The sequence below is a fragment of the Mauremys reevesii genome, linkage group 1 (assembly GCF_016161935.1).
Source record: "Mauremys reevesii isolate NIE-2019 linkage group 1, ASM1616193v1, whole genome shotgun sequence".
NCBI lineage: Eukaryota > Metazoa > Chordata > Testudines > Geoemydidae > Mauremys > Mauremys reevesii.
The window spans coordinates 184479202-184504155 of NC_052623.1; the positions used below are offsets into that span (position 1 = coordinate 184479202).

General features: G+C 41.5%; 1 protein-coding gene across 2 annotated transcripts in view; it reads right to left on the bottom strand.

Annotated features, from left to right (window-relative positions):
• Positions 1-4329: 4329 nt before the first annotated feature.
• The window catches only part of GBE1 (1,4-alpha-glucan branching enzyme 1), a 298040-nt gene continuing 277415 nt past the window's right edge, over positions 4330-24954 (bottom strand). For both annotated transcript variants that reach the window (XM_039535439.1, XM_039535447.1), the window contains exon 16: positions 4330-6418. In XM_039535439.1, coding sequence (XP_039391373.1) covers positions 6362-6418 — 57 coding nt within the window. In that variant the 3' untranslated portion in view covers positions 4330-6361. The remainder of the gene's footprint in view (positions 6419-24954) is intronic.

A 24954-nucleotide genomic window follows, 5' to 3' on the forward strand; every position in this document is an offset into this window, starting at 1 on the left:
TTGCTTTGTGGACGGCAGATGGTGCAGTATGACTGGTATCCAGCATCATCGTCCTGTGGGTGCTTCTGGCTGGCCTTGGTGAGGTCGGTCAGGGGTGCCTGGACAAAAATGGGAATGACTCCCCAGGTCATTCTCCTCTTTAAGTTTTGTGTAATGGAGATTCAGTCCTGCCTGGAATATCATGCCAGCTGGAGGCTTCTGCCTCAGGCTGCTCTCCCAGTCGGCAGCACCGCACAGTCACACCTACCCCAGCCTACCCCTTGCTCCCATGGCTCACAATCAGATACTTAGACCTCTACATTTTGCTGCAAATAAAAAAATTAAGCTCCCATTTAGAACTGTCCCCCAACAAACATATCCTGGGACATTTTGTATTTTACCAGTGTCAACCAAAGGCCCACACACAAATGGAGATTCAGTCCTGCCTGTGCTTCTATCCTAGTGCTTATCACAGATTTCCATTTTCAGCTATAGGCTGAGCAAGTGCAGAATGGTGGTTCACTCTACTTCGCTGTAAGCCGACTGCCCTTTCCTCCCCCCTTTGATCTCTGCTTGCAGAGGCAATAAAGTCAGTGTTGTTTCTTATTCATGCATTCTTTATTACTTCATCACACAAATGGGGGGATAACTGCCTCAGTAGCCCAGGAGGGGTGGGTGAGGAGGGAAGGAACGGATGGTGTTGTTGCAGGGGCACCCCCTAGAATGGCATGCAGCTCATCATTTCTGCGGGATGTCTGGGGCTCTGACCCGGAGTGGCCGTTTGCCTCTCTGGTTCTTTAGTAGGCTTGCCTGATATTCTAGGCAGGACTGACTCTCCAATAGACAAAACTTAAAGAAGAGAATGACCTGGGAAGTCATTCCCATTTTTGTCCAGGCGCCCCCGACGGACCTCACCGAGGCCAGCCAGGAACACCCATGACAGCAGCAGACAGTACAGTATGACTGGTAACCATCATTGCCAACTTGCAAAGCAGCAGACAGTACAGTAGAGCTGGTAACCATCTTTGCTAACTTGCAACGGCAAGGGGATGCTGGTGTGTAGCACTGCAGTACCACGTCTGTCAGCAGCATCCAGTAGACATACAGTGACAGTGAAAAACGGCTGAACGGGCTCCATGGTTGCCGTGCTATGGTGTCTGCCCGGGAAATCCAGGGAAAAGGGAGCGAAATGATTGTCTGCTGTTGCTTTCATGGAGGGAGGATTGACTGACTACATTTACCCATAACCACCCACGACAAATTTTTGGCCCCATCAGGCATTGGGATCTTAACCCAGAATTCCAATGGGTGGGGGAGACTGCAGGAACTATGGGATAGCTCTGGGATAGCTACCCACAGTGCAATGCTCTGGAAGTCGACGCTAGCCTCGGTACATGGACGGACACCGCCGAATTAATGTGTTTACTGTGGCTGCATGCACTCGACTTTATACAATCTGTTGCCAAAATTTGAAATATGTAAATTCCGAGTAATCCCGTAGTGTAGACATACCCTTAGTCTGAGAAGGCAGTTGTCTAGGAGAGGTCTATTAACTTTTGGAACTTGCTCAGTCTCCAGAATAGCTTTGTAGATGTGTCTCAGCTTTGTTGACACTTTCCTAACATAGTACTTGAACACTACAGATTATTTATTTTGGCCCTTAATTTATCTAGCAGTATGAGAGGGGACAGACTTCTCCTTACGGACTACATATTGCAGTTGTAGGTGACAGAGAAAAGGTTTCAGTTTCATTTGACAGCCTATGGTTCAGTTTCATTTTTACCTTCACACAAGCAGCCATATTGCACCAGTTTGTTTGATGCTAATATTGAGATTCAAACATGGAACCTCAGTAAGATATTTTTACAAAGTCATTTTTCCTAGCATGCTTTAAGTAAAAAAATATAGTGACACAGGTAGTGAGGTCTACAGTTAAGGTTGCTCAATACTTTCCATTATAAGCCCTGTTTCTAGCTGCTTATCACATTGATAACCTGAGGCAGGCACCTGGCATGGAAAACTTCAGCCTGAACAGTCAAAGGTTAAGATTTTTGGAGAATTTCAGCCAGAATTATTCAGCCATTTTTGAGAATGAAATTAAGGAACAATTCCGTTTACCCATGTTAACAAATTACTGCAATTGTTTTGTTGTCAAGGTCTAGCACTCCTGGTTTTAGAGCAAGATCTTGATATTTGATATGGGAGGTTGCCTTAGTGTCAAGGATGTGTCTTTTGCCACCCCTGAAAAAAATTCACCCAAATGTGACCAAGTTATAAGCCTTTGAAAATTCTGTTTGCACATGCTCAAGACAAACTTATTAGTATAGGAGCTAAATACCATCTGCATTGATCATGTTCCATCCCTTCAGAGCTTTTATGTGCTGAACAGACTGCAAGTTCACCGCTCTCACAAAGCAACTGAGCACGCTCCATCCTCGGACTGCAGGGGGCCACTGTCGTGACGGGTACAGGAATTGAGAGCAGGAAGCCCGTCTCTGCTGTGCTCTCAATGGTCTCCCTGCAGGTACCCAGACAGCACAGAAGAGGATGGAACAGCCTATCTTGAATGCAGGGCTGAGGAACAGATGAGATAAGGGGGAAGAGATGCAGGGCAGGGGGAGAAGGAATAGAGGCAAAAGGGGGACAGAAGACAAAGGAGGGATGAAAATAAGAACAAGGGTGGGGGACAGGAATAGAGAAAGGGTGAAAGATATGAGCTGAAGAGGATAAGGGTGGGGCTAAGGATAGAAGAGTTTAACCACTAGAAAACACTCCCCCACAGAATCTGGAATTCAACCCTATAATCACAAGTCAGCAATCCTTTGCTGTCTAGTGAGTTCCTTTGGAACTCACTGGCAAGTGTGTTGCCACCTCCTGTAGTTGCTGGTCCACACAGAAGATAACAGACTTCAACAGCTACCGGTTTGTCTGTTATTTTAAATGGTAGTGGACTATGCCATGGATCTAAACTTTCAAGACCTGTTGATGACAAATTGGGGATGTGGTGGCGGGATCAATACGGTTCCACGTGATTTTTTTTTATCATTTAAGTTTTAAAAACTTTTAAAAAATACATTAAAAAACTAAATTAAATGAACACTAAGGATGCAAAATCAAGCACTTGAAATTTGGTAAGTGCCAGAATTAAGGTTGCCTGCCTGTGCAACCTTAGTTTGACCCCTCTGTGAATATGCTTTATAATACAGTCCAACTATATGATCACATACTATTTTTTCCTCATGACTGCTGCCTCATTCAGTCTACAGGATGGATAGTACTCACTGAACAGATGTGTGTTCAATTTTTTTTTTTTAATTGTCAACATTTAATGTATGGCCCCCAAACCCATTGAATACAGAATTATTAATTTCCTTATGGACTTTATTATGGTGGCCCCACTACAATATCTTAATGCTTTATAAACATTAATGGATACATCTTCATTGCACCTGTGTGAGGTGAGATTATTCTGATTTTTCACTGGGAAACTGAAGCACTGAGATTAAAGACACAAAACTGTCAAATGTATCAACTAATATTGCATGCCCATTCTGAGAAGCCTAGGGCTTGACTTGTATGAATACTTGGCATTAGATAGCACTTTATATATTCAGAGCACAGCTAACATCGTCCTCAGCTGCAAGTGCTCATCACTTTTGCAAAATCATAGCTCAGCTGTCACAAGCTGGATACCAAGAAAATGAGGAATGCAGTGGCCACTTGGTTTAAATGACTTGCCCAGCATCACACAGGAACTCTGTGGCCCAGGCAGGGACAGAATCTAATTCTCTAGGTGGACATTTTGTTAGAACACATTACCTCATCCACCTTCTCTCTTTAACTACAAGAGACCATCCTTTTGCTTCCTGCAATCCTCCTCCTCATTCACTATACATCTTCCAATGTCTTAAACCAATGAGGCAGGGGTCCTATAGACAGAAGCCTGCTTCATGACACAACCCTGATTCATCCTGTGCAACCAATGAGACAGGCATCCTATGGAAAAAAAAACAGCATGTGATCATGTCATTCAAGACTGTATTGTAATGCATACATACACGAAGGACAAATTAAGGTTGTACAGGCAACCTTAATACTGGCATTTCCTAACTTAAGTGCCTGACTTTTTAACCTTAATAGTCTTTTAATTGTTTTTAAATATAATCTTTTGTATGTATTCAGTATGTAAAACGAACAACATATCATTCTTGAGCAGCAAACCACTAGATTCCTTCTGAGTGCTTGAGGGAAATTCCTGATTTCAAACCCTACCAATAATATCTAGTGTTAGCCTCCAGTATTAGACTATTACACATTTTTTATGAGTGAAGAAAACCACATATGCATTTATGTTTTACCCTTCTCACAGTTTATTTGCATGTAATTTTACAGTTTCTACTTCACATCACACATTTATTGCTTCTATTGCACAATAGTTTGACAAGGGCAATTGCCTTGCATTACATTTTGGAACGCTGGAACATGTGCCAGTAAAATCTACAGGATATATTAGTAGATCAATTTAAAGTAAATATAGCAGATAATTACATTACTTTTTATTTCACTACAAAGTTTACAACTTTGGAAACAATAATTGGTTCCAGTTATTAAAACACTTCAATGTACTTTTTTAAGCATAAGTATACGGGAATGCATTTATAGCTCATTAATGCACAATGAATTAAGGGGGGAAAGGAGCTGTGACATTAATAGCACTGTTGCGTATGGTATTTGTCTTTCATATATCTGTTGCACAGAATACAGTGAGAGTTGGGATGTTCATGAACCCCTTTTAATGTGAAATCATCAAAAGACTGGTTTCCCGTCATGTTACTTTATGCTGGCCCACTCATTCTTTTGTTTTTTTTGAAATATATTTCCAAGTTAAAGTTCTAGTAAGTATAATAAAAAACATGCAAGGTTTTTTTCAGTGTGGGCATAAATATTCGGCCATTTAGAAGACAAAGCTTACATAGAAGATGACTGATGCATAGAACTATGAATTAATAAAACCCGTTGTGGACATTTTCTCTGCTGAATATTTCTGAATTAGAAAACTCGGAACTGTAAATCAAAATAGATCATAAAGCAAAATAAAACCTCATTTTGGAGCATATACAAATATGTAAGTCAACATGTTTTTAAAATTAGTGTAGCAAAATAAAGCATTTGTCTTTAAATCTGTATGACCTTTTCAGAGTTAAAATGAATACTCTGCTGATCCAATTTGAATATACAGAATCTTATTCTTTACTATGCTGGATTTCTTGTAAATAATTCACTTAGGCAACAATTTCAGCCAGCACTCTAAACCATTTACTAGCTTGAACATATCAAAAAGCTTGGTTTGAATAACATATCTATTTCAAATACTGTTTCTTCCCTGGTAAGCAAAATATTTTTTAAATTATAAAAATGCAAGATCAACATTACAAGTGCTCCAAGTTAAATGGCAGCTTTAGGAAGCAGCAAAACCAGTGGCTACAGGGTCCTTAGATTTATGACAGAGTATGTAAAAGAATAAATCTTTTTAAAATAGTTTCACTTATTGTACCATTTCAGTAAATGTAATAGTACTTAGCTCTCACAGACCACTTCTCACCCCAGAATGCTTTGCAAAAGGTAGGCAAGTATCATGAGACCCATTTTTCAGATACAGAACCTGAGGAACACAGAGTGAAATGACTTGCCCAAGATCACAGAACAGATAAGTGACAGAGACCCATGACTAGAACTCAAGTGACATGTGTCCCAGTTTATCCACTAGCTTTTAAATTTTACTGTGAAATTTTCATTAAATAAAAATGGCAGAGGACAGTATTCTTGACTGGAAAAACTGCACATCCTAGATGTATCTGGAATTGCTGCAGAATGGGATCCCTCAAACACAGAAGGCTGCCTTTTGTCAGATTATTTATGTTTGACTTCAACATGCTGTTTTTCTCTTTATCCTAACAGGAGACAATGATCTGTAATGAATATTTGAATTCAATACCACAATGATAAAAAAGGATTCAAAGAAATTGCTGAAATCAGAGCAAGAACACTTTTGGTACAACATTGTTCCTGATAAGACACTGGGAATGACAGTTTAATTGAGAATGCCAGCTGCTCTGAAATGTTTTAAAATGTAATGCTGTAACATCACAAATGCAAAGATGCATTTTTCTTTCTATTTCTTTCATATATTGTCTCCTTGAATTAGATTTTAGCAACTTGAGAGCACTATAATTATATGTAAATATTAATCCTACATTTCAATGACCTAATATTACTATGTTTAGTTTCAAAAAGCAGCCATAGTGTGAATTCTGTGATGTTGAGTGCTGGAACAATATTTCTTCTCCACGTTCTGCTTCTGCAGTGATGGTTATGTAGTTCTTCAGTTCGGGATATCCATATTCTGGAGCACAATTGCCACTCTGCTTGGAATGTACGCCTAATAAAAGAACAACAGCAACAGAACATGAATCACACTTGACATGATTTTTCATTGGGGCTGTATAAATCACTGCATAAACATGCATTTGAGAGTGAAACATTTTAGGTCATTAAAACTTACAAACATTTTTGAAATGTGTAATATGAATCACATGTAAAGTATAATTATTGATTGCCCACTCTCCCATGTCAGAGTCATGCAAGGCAATCTTAATCAGACCCTCACTGTAGGATTTTTCCTCTTACTTATGATCAGCCATAGGGTGATATTTTTATGCAATTACCACTAGAGGGCTCCATTTGATTTACAATTGCCCATTTAAGAAACTTGAGGACATCTAGGTCGATAGACTGCACAGTGATAAATTACAAACTCTTACCACAGCATTTGAACAGTATTGTGTTGTGAATTAAAGCTGCCCCAAGGTCTATGATATCATTTCACACAGGTAAATACAAGAAATATAACACAGCAATGCATTTTTACCATTCTGACATATATGGAACGTAAGTATCTGATAGAACAAAATGTTGAACATAGAAATTGATTCCAATTGATCACTGCAAAATTTTGATTTTCTAGTCAAATGATGTTTTTATTTACCCTTTGGATTATGATAAACAACTTGAATTATTTAAAAAGATTTCTCAAAGATGAAAAAGAATTTGTGACAATTATATTTATTCCTTCTAAGTACAGATTAGATTCACAATGGAAAAAACATCTTGACATGTACTGTTTACCAAATATTTTGCTATGTGGCACTCTAACCATTGACAAATACAGCTGCTCATATATGCGGAACAACTCATTAAAAATGAAATTATAAAAAGTAACACATGATTGAGGGTTATTGGTTTCAGTTTGACAATGCCCTTGTTTAAGCAATCTTTCCTTCCCTTAGCATTCTTAAAATTCTGCTATTTTCAGCCATGTTATCTCCAAGTTAGAGGTTGACTGACAGTATTGAAAGGCTTTCATAGTTTGCATCTGGAATGAAAGGCGTAAAAGAAAACAGCTTTAGGAAAAAGAGAGGAAAAAAACGAACAACTGATCTTCATCGAACCAGATCGTAGCATGTCCAATGCATCTCAACTGTCACTAGTAAACACAGTGATATCCCCTAAGGTTTCATTGATAAATAACTCCTACAAATCTGTTCAGGAGAAGAGGAAATACCAAATAAAGTTGGTTTAAGTCAACTAGCTCACAGAATAAGGTTTGGAAGTTACAGATTTACAGAGAAATTCATTATGTAGATTTAAATCAGAGAGAGCGTTTCCAATTTCTTTTCCAATAAAAATGATTCCACAGATGTGAAAAGTTACTGCACTTACAACTACAAAAATGAAGTTTGACAAAGGGAATAATGATTGCTCTGGTTGGTGTCCAAGTTAAGAACACATCTTTAAAAATATCATGGGCCATGTGTTCAGCTGAAGTAACTGGCATAGCTCTGCTGTCGTCAAGGGAATTATGTCACTTAACTCCAGTTGAGGAGCTGGCCCAATGTGACCCCACTGCATTTTCCTACAAGCCAGAATTTTAAACGTTTTCAAAATCAGTTTTCGTGGTTGGGAAATGTGCCATATTTAGAGAGTTTGGAACCAAGTCTTCCATTTATCCCCAGAAGAGCTGCAGCTCAATGAGCCCTACTATACCTCAATTCCACCCTGCCCATATGCCTGACTCACAGGAATTATTTCTAGTTACCGTCTCCATGATTTTTCACAATTAAGCCTCTTTCCTGAATCAAAGCAGTGACAAATATGCAGGCACCTATTCACTGAAAACTACCATCACATCAAGGGATTTCACACAGGTTATGTAGCACCCATTAGGTGTTTAATAAAATGTTAAAGAGCAGTAAAACAGTTGAGAGCAACTATGATAAATATGAATATAGATCAAGATTCCTTATAGTGCTACAGCAGAAGCTATTCAGAAGACTTTTTCCCCTCCAAACTGATATACATAGGTATTTGAGAACTCTCATAAGAATTATAAGGGAAATTATGCTATTCCAGAGACTACTGTATGGCAACTGCTGGCACACGCTGACTTTTTAATGGCTACCATATTACACACATTATAATGAAACACAAAGGACATGACTGACCTCCTGAAGCCATGTGTTTAAAATTCAGTGACATTGCTCTTATAGCAATCAATTTCTGAGTGAAATATTTATCAGCCTGACAAAAACTCAATGTGTCCAGCCAGGTGGAAGTCATAATGTTCAACTAATATAGATATATAGAAACCGGACAATACAATTACAACTATTTGATGGCTACAAAACTCTTGTAGGATCAAACGCCTTCCAGATGAGTTACACAATAAAAGCCAACAAGAGAAGAGCTGATTAGCAAAAGAAAATAAAGGAAATAGTTTCTAATGTGGGTTTGCAACTAATGAGCCTGAGTTATCTAATGTCAGTGGGCATTTAGCATAGAGTTCTGTGCAGATTGTGCTCAGTGAAGGGGTGAGGAGGAAGAAGGAAAAAGATGGGTTTGCCGAAGTCACCCTTTCACATCACTAACTGCCCCCTAGTGCAAGTATGTGCAACCACTTGGATGTTCTAACTTATCCTTGCTAGAATGATTCCCTAGTGATCATTTTGCCATTGTGGATTAATATATTATGTTTCAACTATCCCCTTTCTAGCCTTTACCACATATTCTATGCCTGAGCAGGGAAGTGGATACTGTAAGGCTGTCTTTATGCCACTGGAGGGTTTCCCAGTGCCAGGGAAATCCTCAGCTGTCCCTTTAGGGCATGATAATAGTGACTTAGCAAAACTCTGGTGGTGTAAAATGATTTTACAGGGGGCTAACAACAGAGATGTGAATCAGGCCCTATATCTTCAGAAAATGCATGTTTGTTAACTATCTTCGAACCCTCCTAGGTAACCAATCTAAAATCTATGCATTTAAACAAAATATTTTTAGGGAAGTAGATTTTCATTCAGTGAAGGAATCTTCCTTTCCCTCTTTAAAACTTGCAATAGTCTGATTGGATACTACGGTGATGAGGGCTGTATAAGAACCTAATTAGAATAGAATAGTCCAATGCTGATTAAACCCACTCTTGCTGCACAGGGCCTAATTAGTTACCACCTAGTATCAAACCTTCCATTCCTGGGCAAACTCAAAAGAGTAGCTAGCCAAAGGCCATGAACAAGTTCATTTAACTAATGACAATATCTTAGACCCTGCACAATCTGGAGTCAGGGAAGAATCATGGGCTAGAAATAGCATCAGTGGCTCTGTTGGATGATTTCCTATTGTTGATGGATGGAGAACAGACATCCAGTCTCATCCTCATGGACCTCTCTGTAGCATTTGACATTACTAATCATGAGATACTACAGACTTTCCTGAAGGAGGTTGCAAGTGGGAATGCACTAAACTGAGTCATTCCCAGACCTGGATACATTCTCTCTGGTGCTATTCAACATCCACGTGCAGCCACTGGCAAAACAGGTGGGACATCACACACACAATATGCAGACGATATACAGCTGTATATCCTTTATTGTTTATGATAACACCACTCTCACCAAGATAACCCAGTGCTTGGACGAAATTAGCACATCGATGAACAGCTGGCTGAAGCTAAACTAAAGCAAGACAGAGGTTATGCTTGTTGGCAGAGTGTGATAAGGTAACCCCCATAAGGGATGCCTGAAAATGTGGAAATGGCAGAGATGCTTAATCACTTCTTTGTTTCGGTTTTCACCAAGAAGGCTGGTGATGATTGGTCATCTAACATAGTGAATGCCAGTGAAAATGAGGTACGATCAGAGGCTAAAATAAGGAAAGAGTAAGTTAAAAATTATGTAAACAAGTTAGATGTCTTCAAGTCACCAGAGCCTGATGAAATGCATGCTAGAATATTCAAGGAGCTGACTGAGGAAATATCTGAGCCATTAGCAATTATCTTTGAAAAGTCATGGAAGACGGGAGAGATTTCAAAAGACTGGAAAAGGGCAAACATAGTGCCAATGTATAAAAAGGGAAATAAGGACAACCCATGAAATTACAGACCAGTCAGCTTAACTTCTGTATCCAGGAAGATAATGGAGCAAATAATTAAGCAATCAATTTCCAAACATCTAGAAGATAATAACGTGCTAAATAACAGTCAACATGGATTTGTCAAGAACAAATTGTGTCAAACCAACCTGATACCTTTCTTTGACAGTGTAACAAGCCTTGTGGATCGGGGGAAGCGGTAGACATGGTATATCTTGACTTTAGTAAAGCTTTTTAGTCTCGTATGATCTTCTCATAAACAAAGTAGTAGGGAAATGCAAGCTAGATGGAGCTACTATAAGGTGGGAGCATAACTGGTTGCAAAACCATTCCCAGTGTGTAGTTATTGGTGATTCACAGTCATGCTGGAAGGGCATAACGAGTGGAGGCCCAAAGGGATCAGTTCTGGATCCGTTTCTCTTCGATATCTTCAGAGATTTAGATAATGGCATAGAGTGTATACTTATTAAGTTTGTGGATGATACCAAGCTGGGAGGGGTTGCAAGTGCTTTGGAGGATAGGATTATAATTCAAAATGATCTAGACAAACTAGAAAATGGCCTGAAGTAAATAGGATGAAATTCAGTAAGGACAAATGCAAAGTACTCCACTTAGGAAGGAACACTCAGTTGCACAAATGCAAAATGGGAAATGACTGCCTAGGAATGAGTATGACAGAAAGGGATCTGGGGGTCAGAATGGACCACAAGCTAAATATGAGTCAACAGTGTAGCACTGTTGCAAAAAAAGCCAACATTCTGGGATGTATTAGCAGGAGTGTTGTAAGCAAGACACAAGAAGTAATTCTTCCACTCTACTCCTTGCTAATTTGGCCTAAACTGGAGTATTGTGTCTAGTTCCGGGCACCACATTTCAGGAAAGATTGACAAATTGAAGAAAGTCCAGAGAAGAGCAACAAAAATGATTGAAGGTCTAGAAAACATGACCTATGAAGGAAGATTGAAAAAAATTGAGTTTGTTTAGTCTGGAAAAGAGAAGACTGAAAGAGGCCATGATAATGGTTTTCAAGTACATAAAAGGTTGTTACAAAGAGGAGGGAGAAAACTTGTTTTTCTTAACCCCTGAGAATAGGACAAGAAGCAATGAGCTTAAATTGCAAGGGAGGTTTAGGTTGGACATTAGGAAAAACTTTCTAACTGTCAGTGTGGTTAAGCACTGGAATAAATTGCCCAGGGAGGTTATGGAATCTCCATCATTAGAGATTTTTAGGAGCAGGTTAGACAAACACCTGTCAGGGATGGTCTAGATCAGGAGTAGGCAAACTTTTTGGCCCAAGGGTCACATCTGGGTATGGAAATTGTACGGCAGGCCATGAATGCTCATCAAATTGGGGTTGGGCCTGGGATGAGGGAGGGTGTGAGGGCTCTGCACTGGAGCCAGAAATGAGGAGTTCAGGGTGTGGGAGGGGGCTCCAGGCTGTGGCAGGAGGTTGGGGTACAGATGGGGGTTGAGGGCTCCAGCTAGGGGTGCAGGCTTTGGGGTGGTGCTGGGGATGAGGGGTTTGGGGTGCAGGAAGGTGCTCTGGGCTGGGATCGAGGGGTTCAGAGGGTGGGACCAGGATCAGGGCCTGGGGCAGAGAGTTAGGGCATGGGAGGAGGTTAAGGGTGCAGGGTCTGGGTAGCACTTACCTCAAGCAGCTCCCGGAAGCAGCGGGCATGTCTCCCTTTGTCTCCTATACAGAGGTGAGGCCGGGCAGCTTTCCGCGCTGCCTCAGCCGCAGGCGCCTCCCCTGCAGCTCCCATTGGCTGTGGTTCCTAGCCAATGGGAGCTGCGGGGGTGGCACTTCGGGTGATGGCAGTGTGCGAAGCCCCCTGGCTGCCCCTACATGTAGGAGCTGGAGGGGATCATGCCGCTCCTTCCAGGAGCCGCATGGAGCCATGGCATGCGCAGAGCAGGGAACTCCCCTCTTCCCCAGCAAGAACTCGAGGGCTGGATTAAAACATCTGATGGATGTGGCCCGCGGGACGTAGTTTGCCCACCCCTGGTCTAGATAATACTTGGTTCTGCTATGAGTGCAGAAGACTGGACAAGATGACCTCTCGAGGTCCCTTCCAGTCCTATGATTCTATGCCCTTTTGCAGCAGGCCACAGCATGACAAGTGTGCCTGCCTCAGTTTCCCCTCAACCATAAAAGGAGCACAGTCTTTCTCAATGTCCAATTCAAAAGCCTGCCTTTACGCTTAATTTATCCCTGTACTTGTTCAATAGGCCACAGAAGCCTCATGATAAAACCATACTCCCCAAATCACAATGTACAACAGATTCACAGCTGTTTGCAATGACCACTTCCAGGACAACATTTCCAACTCACCCTCCTGAGAGTCTATCTCCAGTCTGTTCCCAGCCTCTCTCTCTCTCTCATCTTGTTCCAGGGTTCCACTCTCCAGGTCATTCACCTGATTGTTCTCAGATTAGCTTTGCTTCTTTTCCCACAGTTTTTCTCTGGTAGCTCTAAGTCAAGTCTCCTGTGACAGAACTCCCTGTAGTGTTCCATCAGCCCAACCTCCCTGCCTGAGAGTCCTAACCCTGCTACTGTGATCCACCCTTCAGCATAAACCCTCTTGTTTTGGGCTGGTTCTTCCTAGGGGCCTCTGTACAAGCTCTCTGTTAGCTTGGCAGGTGTTCCCAAGTCTGGCCAGTCCTCCTTATTAACTAATTGCTCTTCCTAATGGCTCTCTTCACCAGCTTGCTGCTGCTGCTGCTGCTGCTCCTATTTCTCCCTAAGTTTCTCCTTTCCTCCTCAAGCAGCTTGCACCGGCCCCTTTTCTGGCTGATCCATCTGTCTCAGTCTCTTCCCCATTTATATGGCCCAGGTGCCTTCTTATGGAAGGCAGCTAATCAATCACAGGTGCATTGGAACCTGCTACCTCTTGAAGGAGCCAATCACGCTGTGACACAGGGGGAAAACACTTTGCACTGTGGATGCAACCTCTCAATCTCCTCAGGCTGAAGACACATTTCCACAGTGACTGTAACAGTAGAAAACAGACTATGAAACAGGGCTTTCAACCTTGACTAGACCTGGTGGGACAATGAGGGTTATCAGACAAAGCCATTTCAGGGGCCACTGTAATAGGGGGAGGTTGGCAGGGGGGGCCCTGGGGCCAGGGCCCCACAGGCCGCGTCCCAACGGGGTCTCCCCGGTTCCGGGTTCTGGAGGGTTCAGCCCTCAGTCAGGGCGGCAGAACCAGACAGGGCCATGAGTCACAGCCCCAGCCCAGGCTCTAGGCAGACAGCCTTCACTAGGACACCAGCCCCCATCAGGTTCTGCAGGACGAACACCAGTCAACTCATTCACCCATTCACAGCTCCAGCAGCTCGGGCCAGCTGAGCAGTCTCTAAGCAAGGTCCTGGCGCAAGCAGCCAGCAGTCCAGGGGCAGCAAGCCCCAAGGGCTAGCTCAGGGGGCAGACACACAAAGGCAGAAGGAGCTCAGATCCAGCAAGGGCTGCAGCAGGCAAGCAATCAAGGCTCAGCCAGGACACAGGCTCACCACAGCACAGCAGCACAGCAGCAGGCTCAGAGCAGCACAATAATAGTTCAGGGGCACCAATAGAGGCTCAGCTCCAGGTCTCACAGTGCAGCTGATCAGGAGCTGAGCACAGCTCAGAGGCAGGAGCTGAGCAAGAGCAGCAGGTCAGGCACAGGGCCAGCAACACAGAGCCTTGCATCAGGCCCCAGCCACAGGTCAGGGTAGGTGCAGCAAGGTCAGTGGGGGCTCAGGTCCTTGTTCTCAGGTAATTGGTCCAGGTAGGTCAGGGAAGGGCAACAAACAATAGTCCCCCAGGGGCAGGTCAGGGCCAGTCCAGGGTCAGCAGTCAGTCCAGCAGCAATCAGGGAGGGGCAATAGGGGGGAAGCCAAAGACATAGGGCAGGGCACAGGTCCCAAGGCTCAGAGCTGAGAGCAAAGAGCAAGGGCCAATAAACTATAGTTCAGTATCAGGGTTCACTTCCAGGTGGAGCAGTAGTTGTGAGCAGAGAGTCACAGCAACACCACCGGGGGGGTCAGGCACAAGCAGTGCAGCAGGCACAGCAGGGTGCAGCTGCTAGGAGCTGACCTTCTGCGGAGGAGGGGGGTGAGAGGGGGTGGGGTGTGTGGGGTGGGGACACCACACCACCCCAGCCACTCCCCCAGGTCCCAGCTAACAGCGCGCGCGCGCTGCAGTCAGTCAGTGGGGATCCACAACACACACACTGCGTGGGTGCGTGGTGGCCGCCGGACAAGGTCGCCCGGGCTAGACTCCTCTCTCCCTCTCCCCCTCCATGGGTACCTGCTCTGGCTGCTCTGCAGGGGGTCCCACACCCCGGGGGCTGCTCGTTGTGCTGAGGCTCTCTCTGGCTCGCTCGGACTCCTCGCCGGCGGGGCTTGGGGGGCAGCTCGGGCTCGGGCGGGGGCGGGGGCAGGGCGGCGGCAGTCCACCTCTCGGGGAGGCTGGGTCGGGGAGGCTCGGTCGGGTCCGTCCGGGTGCTTGCTCTCGGGTCCGTCGGTCCGGGTAGCTGGGTACCGAGAGGAGGAGTCCGTCGTCGTCAGGGTACTACCTGGCCCTGGCTGGGCAGGCACCGGCAGGAGAGCAGGAACAGGAGCGTCCGTCCCTCCCGGCCGGCTCCAACTGACTGAGTGTTGGGGGGGCTTTTCCTTCCTGTCCCGCCCCCTTCTCCGGGGGGCGGAACAGGCGGCAGTGGCTCCGCCCACTGAGCCTCTCTCAGGGGCCGTCGGGAGCCAGGCCGCCTCACTACACCATTGATTTAACAACCCTCTGCCAGCAGTCCCACTTCTCAGGGCTGAAGCATGGAAAATCCCAGAGTAAGAAGAAAACACAAAAAAGGTCTCCCAATGATTTTGAAGGAGACATGCTCTCTGTGTCACAAAGTCATACCACCAGCAAAGCACAAGACACACTGGAGGAGTGGGGCATGAAGGGCTTACCTTCCTCCCAGGACACTGGACAAACCCACCAAGAACTCTCAGGAGGTGTGAGGACTCTAAGGTTTGTGTGGGGGTATTGTGTATAGGCTTTTTATTTTCACTTGATCTAAATTTCTCCTATGCTAAGAGTAAAGTGCATCTGTGTGTTTAAGAAGTTCCTTTGCAAAGTCTGTCTTCCTTAACTGTTGCTTTGAACAAACAGTTCAACTATAATCCAGAGTGCCCACAAAGACAGAGCTCTGAGGAGAGCATGCATAAGCTTGGAAGGCTTGCAGGGGTTCAGCACCAGTCTCAAGGCCAAGAACAGTTGAACTGCAGGCTCCTATATCAGGAATCTGCACCTCAGCAATGTCCCTGCAACAATATCTGGATGCTGATCAGAATCACTTGGCTTGAAAGCACAGGGGATCCAAAGAGTGGGTCCAATACAGCTGTTTTCACTGTCCCACAAGGGGTGGGGGAAGGGGGCAGCCAGGGCTGTAATACCAAAATACAGGGCACCACTGATTGATGCCACTAATGATGTAAATTTGATTTTTTTAATGCCTTCCAAGACATGTTGTCCACTCCTAATTTAAAACCCTCTTAAAAATCTACATAATACACAAAATGCATTAATGTACTAAAAACAATGAAGCAATCAAGATGGATGAATGACTTATGCAAAATACAATTCTATGTTTAACTCTTGTTCTATGTCCCCTTCCTTTTCTTTTATTACTAACACTTGGTGTCCTATGCAATTTAGACTGGAAGCTCTTTTGCAGAGGACCAGGTCTTTATTTCTCTTTGTATGGTCCCATGCCCAATTTTAGGAGTTCAAAAACATACTTTGCATGCGCACATACACTATTTCCTAAAATGTGGTGTTTACGGTTTTTCATTTTCAATTTTCATCTTCTTAAGGGCACTATAAGTATCAAAATATTTTAGCTGTGAATTGCCAACCTAGACTGTGTGCAAGAGACAGCAGAAGGTTATATGTAAACAATGATAGTTTGACAAATGCATGCATCTCTTACACTCTGTAGGATTTATATTCCTTTATTCAAAATACATATACTTGTAATTTCTTATGAAGAACAGGAATGTTATTCAAATTTTTAATAGAGCATATAGACTAAACCATCAAGATCACTTTAGAAGCATCTATCAGATGCTGTGTCTTAAGCGGTACAAGACACAAAGAAGGATGTTCTGGCCAAAGTATCAGACATACTTTAGCATAAGAGCATTATCAGGTGTTACTTTGAATAATTTACATTTGCTGATGCCAAAAATGTTTTAAACAGTGTTAAATGTGTCCTCATTAGGGCTGAGTAAACCCTGCAGTATCCAGTTTGTGTTTCCAAGAACTAAGCTTTGCAGGATCCATTTGAGTGGACTTGTAACACCCAAACCTCCAAGCAAACAAGTTTCCTAGCAACTGTGCACTAAGACTTATCTTGTGCTCTCTCCTCACTTTGTTTGTTTAGGAATCCACTGCTGTGGGAAAGAGAACATCTCCCCTCCTCTACCCCTTGTTGCAGTAGGAGAAAGTACTTTGAAGACCTTAGGGACTAGAAAGCACTCAACCTACTTTGTGACTGCCCCATCCTTATAACTTTGTAATATTCAAGTTGCTACTGGGTCCCCGGAAGATTCTCCAGAGGTGGCCACCAGAATGCATCCAGGAGCTAAAAGGGGACAGGATAAACACACAAACCTTTCCCTCCCAAAAGACAACAAAGATGAGATTTGCACAAGTGGTGGGGATGCTTCTTGGCCTTAAGAACTGTATCAACCTATCTCTGCTCAAAGTTTGTGGATTTAAGCTGATGCTTGTGCATTTGGCCAAAATTTATCCAGATTTCAGGTGAGTTCAAGATTACCATGAGCACAGACCTTGATCATGCCCCTCAAAGTCCTGTCTCCTTTCTTAAGCTATCAGATGGGTGTAATTTTTGTGGGTCCTCCTCCCCCTCTTTCATTCTCAGCAGAGGTCCCAGAAGGCTCTTATTGGCCCACTCTCCTCCATTTACACACTGTCTCTGCATTATTTCACCCACTCACATGGTTTCAACTATAATCTTTATCTCCAATCCTGACCTGTCCCTTCCCGCCAATAGCAAATCTGAGCCTGTCCTTGAATATCCTCCTTTATGTTTCATCATCCATCGAAGTTAACAAGAGATAAAACTGAACTCCTGGTTTTCCCTCCCAACTCACTCTGCACACCACCCATTCTGTCATTGAACACCTACACCATCCTCCCTGTCACTCAAGCCCATAACGTGGGGTTCACATCTTTGACGTCTCCCTCTCTTTACATTTTACAAAATCAAGCTGTGTCCAAATGTTGCTGCTTCTTTCTCCATGATATTTGTAAGATCCACCTTTTTCTTTCTATCCAAAAAGTTTTAGGACACATCCATGCCCTCATTACTTCCTATGTGGATTACGGTATCTCCAGCCTCCCAAACACCTGAATCATCTCTCCCTTCTTCACAGAAAACTGGCTGCTAAGATTATCTTCTTTGCCTGTTCTAATCACTTCACCCAATTCTGAATCCTCCCACTGTATCCTCTTCTGATTCACTAGATCAATTTCCATCTTCCTGGTCTTCATCTTCAAGGTCCTTCATAACTCTGCTTCCCATTCTGTCAGCTCTTGTCTCATCACATTGGCCCTTCTGCATGTTTGTCAGCTTCTCACATTACCTTCCCTGAACTAGTCCATAAGCTGACTGACTATCTTCTTCTCCTTCAAACTTCACCTCTTGCAGAAAGCCTATGCTGCAGAGGGTTTAGACCTCTGTCCCTAAATCACATTTCAGAACAGAAAATGAATGTGGGAGGCAGAGTTGTATTAAGGAAAATACCTAATTGGAAGGACAATAATAAAATTGACTGGGACAAAGACATGCAGACTGGCATGTGAAATATAGTCTTTGAAAGGTGGCTATTAATCATTGAGGATACAAAGACTCTCAGCAATATGAGAGAAAGCAGAAAGTCATGTTAGGACTTGCCTACATGGGGACACTCAGGAAAATTAATCTAAATTCATGTTTAAAGTGGATTACTTAAACCACGCTAAACCCCTCTGTGGATGCTCTTATTTAGAACTGAAGTGGCCTTAATTCGGTTTAACTTAATTCAGTGAATTAAGGTACTTTCACTGATTTGAACTAAACCAAATTAAGGCCCCTTTAATTCTGAATAAGAGCACCCACACACGTGTTTAAATGAGGTTTCATTAATCTATTTGAAAAGTATATTTGGATTAATTTGCCCGAGTGTCCCCACGTAGGCAAGCCTTAAATCACAGATGAGCATACAAGATATATGGGGATGCTAGCCTTTTAATAATAACAAAAATTTGTAATTTTTATATATTTGATTTATCTTCAGAAATATTTGTATGTTACTCGTCTTTTTGGACTATAAGCTCTTTAGGACAATTTTTTTGTACATATTTGTATAGTATCTAGGACAATGCAACCCCAATACAGACTGGCCACTAGTGTAATACAGATATTAAACATTTAGTATAATTATTAAGCAGATTTGCATCTAGGTTCACGAGGTTCCATAAGCACGTTACATTGATGCAAATGATCTCAACAACAACACATATTGGGTAGAGGAACACACAAATGTACAAATGTTTTTAGTATTGGCAAGGGACGCAGATACTCTGTTCTTGGTCATATGCTATTCCCTAGGTTTGTTACTTTCATAATCTGGACAACAACAAGAAACAAAAGCTTAGCATAGCCAATATATAGGAAAACTTCTTAAATGCCCCCTCACATTGGGTTCACATTACTGTTCTTCTACTTAAAGGGTGTGATAACACAGATGACAGTTGGCACCAACCAAAGCAATCTGCATGAAAATCCTTTCAGATACTCAGTTGCTTAGGGACAAACTTGAGTAAATGGCAATAATTACAATGCTTTGTGCAAAATGAGCAACTACATTGAATGGAATCTGGGAGCACACCCTGACACACAGTATTCCCGAAATATAGAAAACCAGAAACTCTTCTAAAACGTGTAAGCACCCACTCAGCACTTTCTGATCACTCGGGCTAGCTTCACCATTAAGTAACTATTTGTTAACAGGAACGCTAACATCTGCCAATACCTCCAACACCAAACAGAATTGGCTGGAGTTGCAATGAAACCAGCCTACAACCAGGGGCTAGCTTTTTTGCCGCCCCAAGCATGGCAGGCAGGCCGGCCGCCTTCGGCAGCTTGCCTGCAGGAGGTCCGCCAGTCCCGTGCCTTTGGTGTACCCGCCGCCGAATCCGCGGGACCAGCGGACCTCCTGCAGAAACGCTGCCGAAGACAGACTGACTGCCGCCCTCACAGCGATTGGCAGGGCGCCCCCTCACAGCTTGCTGCCCCAGGCATGCGCTTAGAGCACTGGTGCCTGGAGCTGCCACTGACTACAACTCATTCTGATGGCTCAAAATCCAATCTGAGAAGTTATTTCATGCTGATTTTTGCACTGGACATAGTAATGACTAGAATTCACAGGTAGATATTATTGTGTCAGGCACTATAGGCAGCTACTGTGTACTGCAGCTGGTGGGTGCAGAAGACTGACAGCAGTGTATGTGCAACCTTTTCCTTAATTAAAATAAGGATTTTACTTGGAAATCATTTCATGTCTCTCTCTCTCTATTTTTTTTAAATGGGCATTGATATTACAGTGAGAATATAATAAGCCAATAATTAAGATATTGGATAGTTTTGCTTTGTGTTATGTGTTAAGTCAAATATATTTAAAATTCTGTTTTGTTACATGTTTGGCTTCAATAATAGGTACTCTGTAAGACTAAGAAGCTACATTTAAAGTAAAGTGAAGTTTTAAATGCCTTTTTAAAAAAAAACTTACAGCTATAAGGCATGAATATGCAGAAAATCATTTTTCAGAATGGTCTCATAGACTCAAGGTAAAAAGGGACCATTATGGTCATCTAGTCTGACCTCCTGCACAATGCAGGCCAAGAATCTCTCCCACACACTCCTGGAACAAACCCCTAACCTATGTCTGAGTTATTGAAATCTTAAAATCGTGGTTTAAAGACCTCAAGGTGCAGAGAATCCTCCAGCAAGTGACCCATGCCCCATGCTGCAGAGGAAGGTGAAAAAACCCCAGGGCCTCTGCCAATCTGCCTTGGAGGAAAATTCCTTCCCGACCCCAAATATGGCAATCAGTTAAACCCTGAGCATGTGGGCAAGACTCACCAGCCAGCACCCAGGAAAGATTTCTCTGTAGTAACTCAGAACCCATCCCATCTAACATCCCATCACAGACCATTGGGCATATTTACCTGCTAATAATCAAAGATAAATTAATTGCCAAAATTAGGCTATCCCATCATACCATCCCCTCCATAAACTTAGCAAGTTTAGTCTTGAAAGCAGATATGTCTTTTGCCCCCACTGCTTCCCTTGGAAGATTGTTCCAGAACTTCACTCCTCTAATGGTTAGAAACCTTCGTCTAAGTTCAAGTCTAAACTTCCTAGTGTCCAGTTTATATCCATTTGTTCTTGTGTCCACCTTGGTACTAAGCTTAAATAATTCCTCTCCCTCCCTGATATTTATCCCTCTGATATATTTAGAAAGAGCAATCATATCTCCCCTCAGCCTTCTTTTGGTTAGGCTAAACAAGCCAAGCTCTTTCAGTCTCCTTTCATAAGACAGGTTTTCCATTCCTCGGATCATCCTAGTAGCCCTTCTCTATACCTGTTCCAGTTTGAATTCATCCTTCTTAAACAGTTATGTAAAGTAACTGCAGCTGTTGTATACACTATCACAAGATTTCTCTTCTGTTTTCTCTTGTGCTATTTTTCTATAATTTTGTTTACAGAAGAAAGGGGAAACAAGGAATGAGGTGGAACTAAAGAGAATATCATACACTAATGCAGTCTACTGGAAAAGTACCAGGTGTTTTAGAAGCCATTCCACTGTATATTTTCTTTCCTTTAGAAATCAAATAATCTAAGAACATGTATGAATAGAAACTAAAAAGCTTTAATCATCAGGTACACAATAGGAGGTAAAAATATCAAAAGAGCTGGCTGGTATTAAAGACCTAACCTTTATTTTATCCCCTTCTCTTTTAGAAACAGTTAATTTTCTAACTACAAAGCTTATTCTACATAATCGTTATGGTATAAAAAAAATCCAGTCAGCTAAAGACTACATCAGGCCCTTAAAAATCAATTCACAAATCCTTGTCATGAAAGTTATGCAAATGACTATTTTCAAAGATAAGGGTCACAAAGTGCTTTAGATCATTTCACTCTACGAGAATGCTTTAAGTCTATCAACTGTCACAAGGAATGCAGAAAATTGAATTCTAGCACTGAATATTATATGTTAGAGCCGAAGTGAAAAGTGACAATAAGGATTTTTCTTAATACAATGATTCACAGTCGGTTCTATTTAATTTAAGACACTCTCAAAGTAACCCCAAATTATAATTATATATATTATTTGGGGTTACTTTGAAAGTGTCCTAAATTAAATAGAACTGATTGTGAATTGTTGTATTATTTTAATATTATATATCGGAAATAGACTATATGAATAAGTGCATAAGGAAAATTGAATAATTCCCTATCTTAAAAAAGGTGACTTTTTTCAAGCTAATTCAACACAACTAAAGCAAAAGGAAAGCTAAGTTTAAGTTTTACTGATAGATAATTATACTTTTTATAAAATCCATTCTACTTTGCCAGTGGCTTATCAATAAAGGCATCTTAGCTGCAGGACAATTATAATAGAGAGGATTATAGTACAGCATGGGCAAAAATATCAGTAAAATATATATTGCAAGATCTACATATATTTCTATGTTTATAATAGACAACAACCATTGTGTGTGTGTGTGTGTGTGTGTGTGTGTGTGTACATTGCTGATGCTCTGAAGCTGGGAATAGCAGAATTACTATAAAGACAATGGCTTTAAATTTTCAGTAAAATGACTCACAGGAACAATTGTCAGTGTTGTTACTGTACAAGAAACCCTTAAACAGCTACAAGATTCACTGTTCCTTTATTACTTTCATCCATAAACCTCCATTAAAAAAAGCAATGTGCCATGAATGCAATGAATTTAAATAGAGTAAACACTCTGATATTTGGTAGGCATGATTTGGAATATTATTGAATATATGTTATACTTTTCTTCATTTGAAACTCCAAGTCTCTCACACATGTGCTGCCACCAAGTAATTTCCATCTCTGCTCTGTAGGTAAGTAACACTAGCTATAGAGCTGAGTGAACACTTGGTTTTTCAGTTTGGTGGCTTAACTGAAAAATCTGATTTTTGTTTGTTTGCTTTGGGTTGAACTACAACTGATTTTTTTAGAAACAGAAAAATGTTTTGTTCAACCTGAAATAAATCTCTTATTTTTTTAGTTTCATTTTTGGGTGTTTTCTTTACTCTTCGAATTTTTTAAAACAAATATCACTAAACTTCAGAATGAAAAGTTTCAAATTAAAATGTAAAAATATTTCCCTTTGAAAAAGTAACCCCCCCACACAACATTTCAATTTTTTTAAATCTCTTTTTCTTTTTATTGGACTGAAACTATTTGTCAAATTTGACTTGACGTAATAAATAGCTTTGATTGATAGAAAAATGTATTTTTAGGCAAAAACTATTCACCAATTTTTTTTCTCCAGCTCTATACCTGAGAAAGTAGAAACGAGATGTAAGATGTTGTCACTTATAATGAGCGAGCACTGTAATTAGCACCCTACTCCACATCAAATTTTAAAAGGAAAGGGTGAACCAACATAATTTACCTAGACATTCAAAAGGCTTCGACAAAGTCCATCACCAAAGGTTATTAGGGAAAGTTGTCATGGTATGAGGAATAAAGTATTGTCCCATATAGGAACTGGCTAGTAGTAACAGTAGTAATAAAAGATCACTTTTCATCATGACAGAAGGTTACCAGTGAGATGCCATCCACACTCCACTGTAGGATCAGTGGTATTTAATGTATTTTTTTTAATGATTGGGAAATAGGAGTGAGCAATGAGATGGTAAAATTAGCAAATGAGAGTATTTAGATAGATCAACAATGGAAAAGGATTGAGTTATTTTTTCTGTTTTGAAGCTCTTAATGGTTTTCAAACCTGCTCCCTGTGACCTTTACAAACAGGTATCTGGGTTCACATACCATCATCCCACTCGTAGTCAAAGTTTACTCGTATGAGTCCTACACTTCGTAACTTAATCTTCATCCTCTATCTCCCCTCCATGTGTCTCACTTTCTTCCTGCTCATTTTCTAATATCACTTTGAAGATTTCCTTCATTCAATAATATTTTTAGAATAAATTATGCTTTATATATCATCTTTTGTTCAAAATTAACCCTCCATGTTTATTTGAGCTTAAATTTCCAGGAATAGTCTTATTATACTGTATATATTTTTATTCTATGATATAGTGCTCTCACAGGTGGCTTTATTTAAACAAAGCCTTTCAGATGCAATCTTAACTATGGTGCAGATTGTGTCCCACCATAATAATACTGTTTACTATTTATTATTGTAGTGGAGAAGAATTCAAACTTTTGAAATGAGGAACCCATAGCCCTCATGCATCTTCTTGAGAAGACAAGATGATTTACTCAATAGGAAAAAGTAACAGTTGAAAATGTCAACACCAAGTGGAGAAGGTAGCCGTACAACTTTAATTAATTTGAGTGAGAGTTCTACGGTGAAATAAGTCAGCTCTGAAAATATTAACTAATTTGTAATAATGCCCCCCAAAGACGACTGTTTATACAAGGATTGGGATCTAAATTGGTATTTATATAGGCTTTATTTTAAAATAAGGCTTGAAAGCTCCAGCTACCAAACTGGTTCAACTATTTTAAGTACTAACATTTTGCCTTGTTTTTTTTTCTGTCCTTTTCCTAAACTTGGCTTCCTTTTACTGGCACTTTACCTCCAACTGGTGGCTTCTTACAAGGTTGCCATCAAAGTTGCTCTGTGAATTGAATTGCTGGGGGATATAAAAAAAGTGAGGTGACTGACACTCTTGGGATTCTGATATTGATGTGCCATTGCCATGCCACAGCTTGTTCTCAAAGAAAATATTAACTGCTTTTGATGTCTTACATGCTTTTCTTCCACATGCTCTTATTAAGTCCCATCTTTCCATTTCATGTCTGGACACGTCTCCTTTGCATTTGTCATATTCCTCATATAAGAATTTCAAAATGGTATTTACATTCCAAGTTGAGGTTAACAATTGTAAGTGTTATAAACAAGTTAGTAGCAGAGAGTTAATGTTCACAAATGGTTACGACAGTGGGTTGGGAGTAGAAGTCTGGAAGCTAGAATTCCTGGAGCCCTGTGTTGTTAAGGAACATTAAGAAATTACAACTTCCTGGTGCCTCAGTTTCCCTATCAGTAAAATCAATAGAAATACTTACCTGCGCCATAAGGGCACATTAAATAAATGTTGACAAAAGTCTTCACAATCCTCTGAGGAAAGACATGATGAAGTGAAAAGAACTTTTCCACAA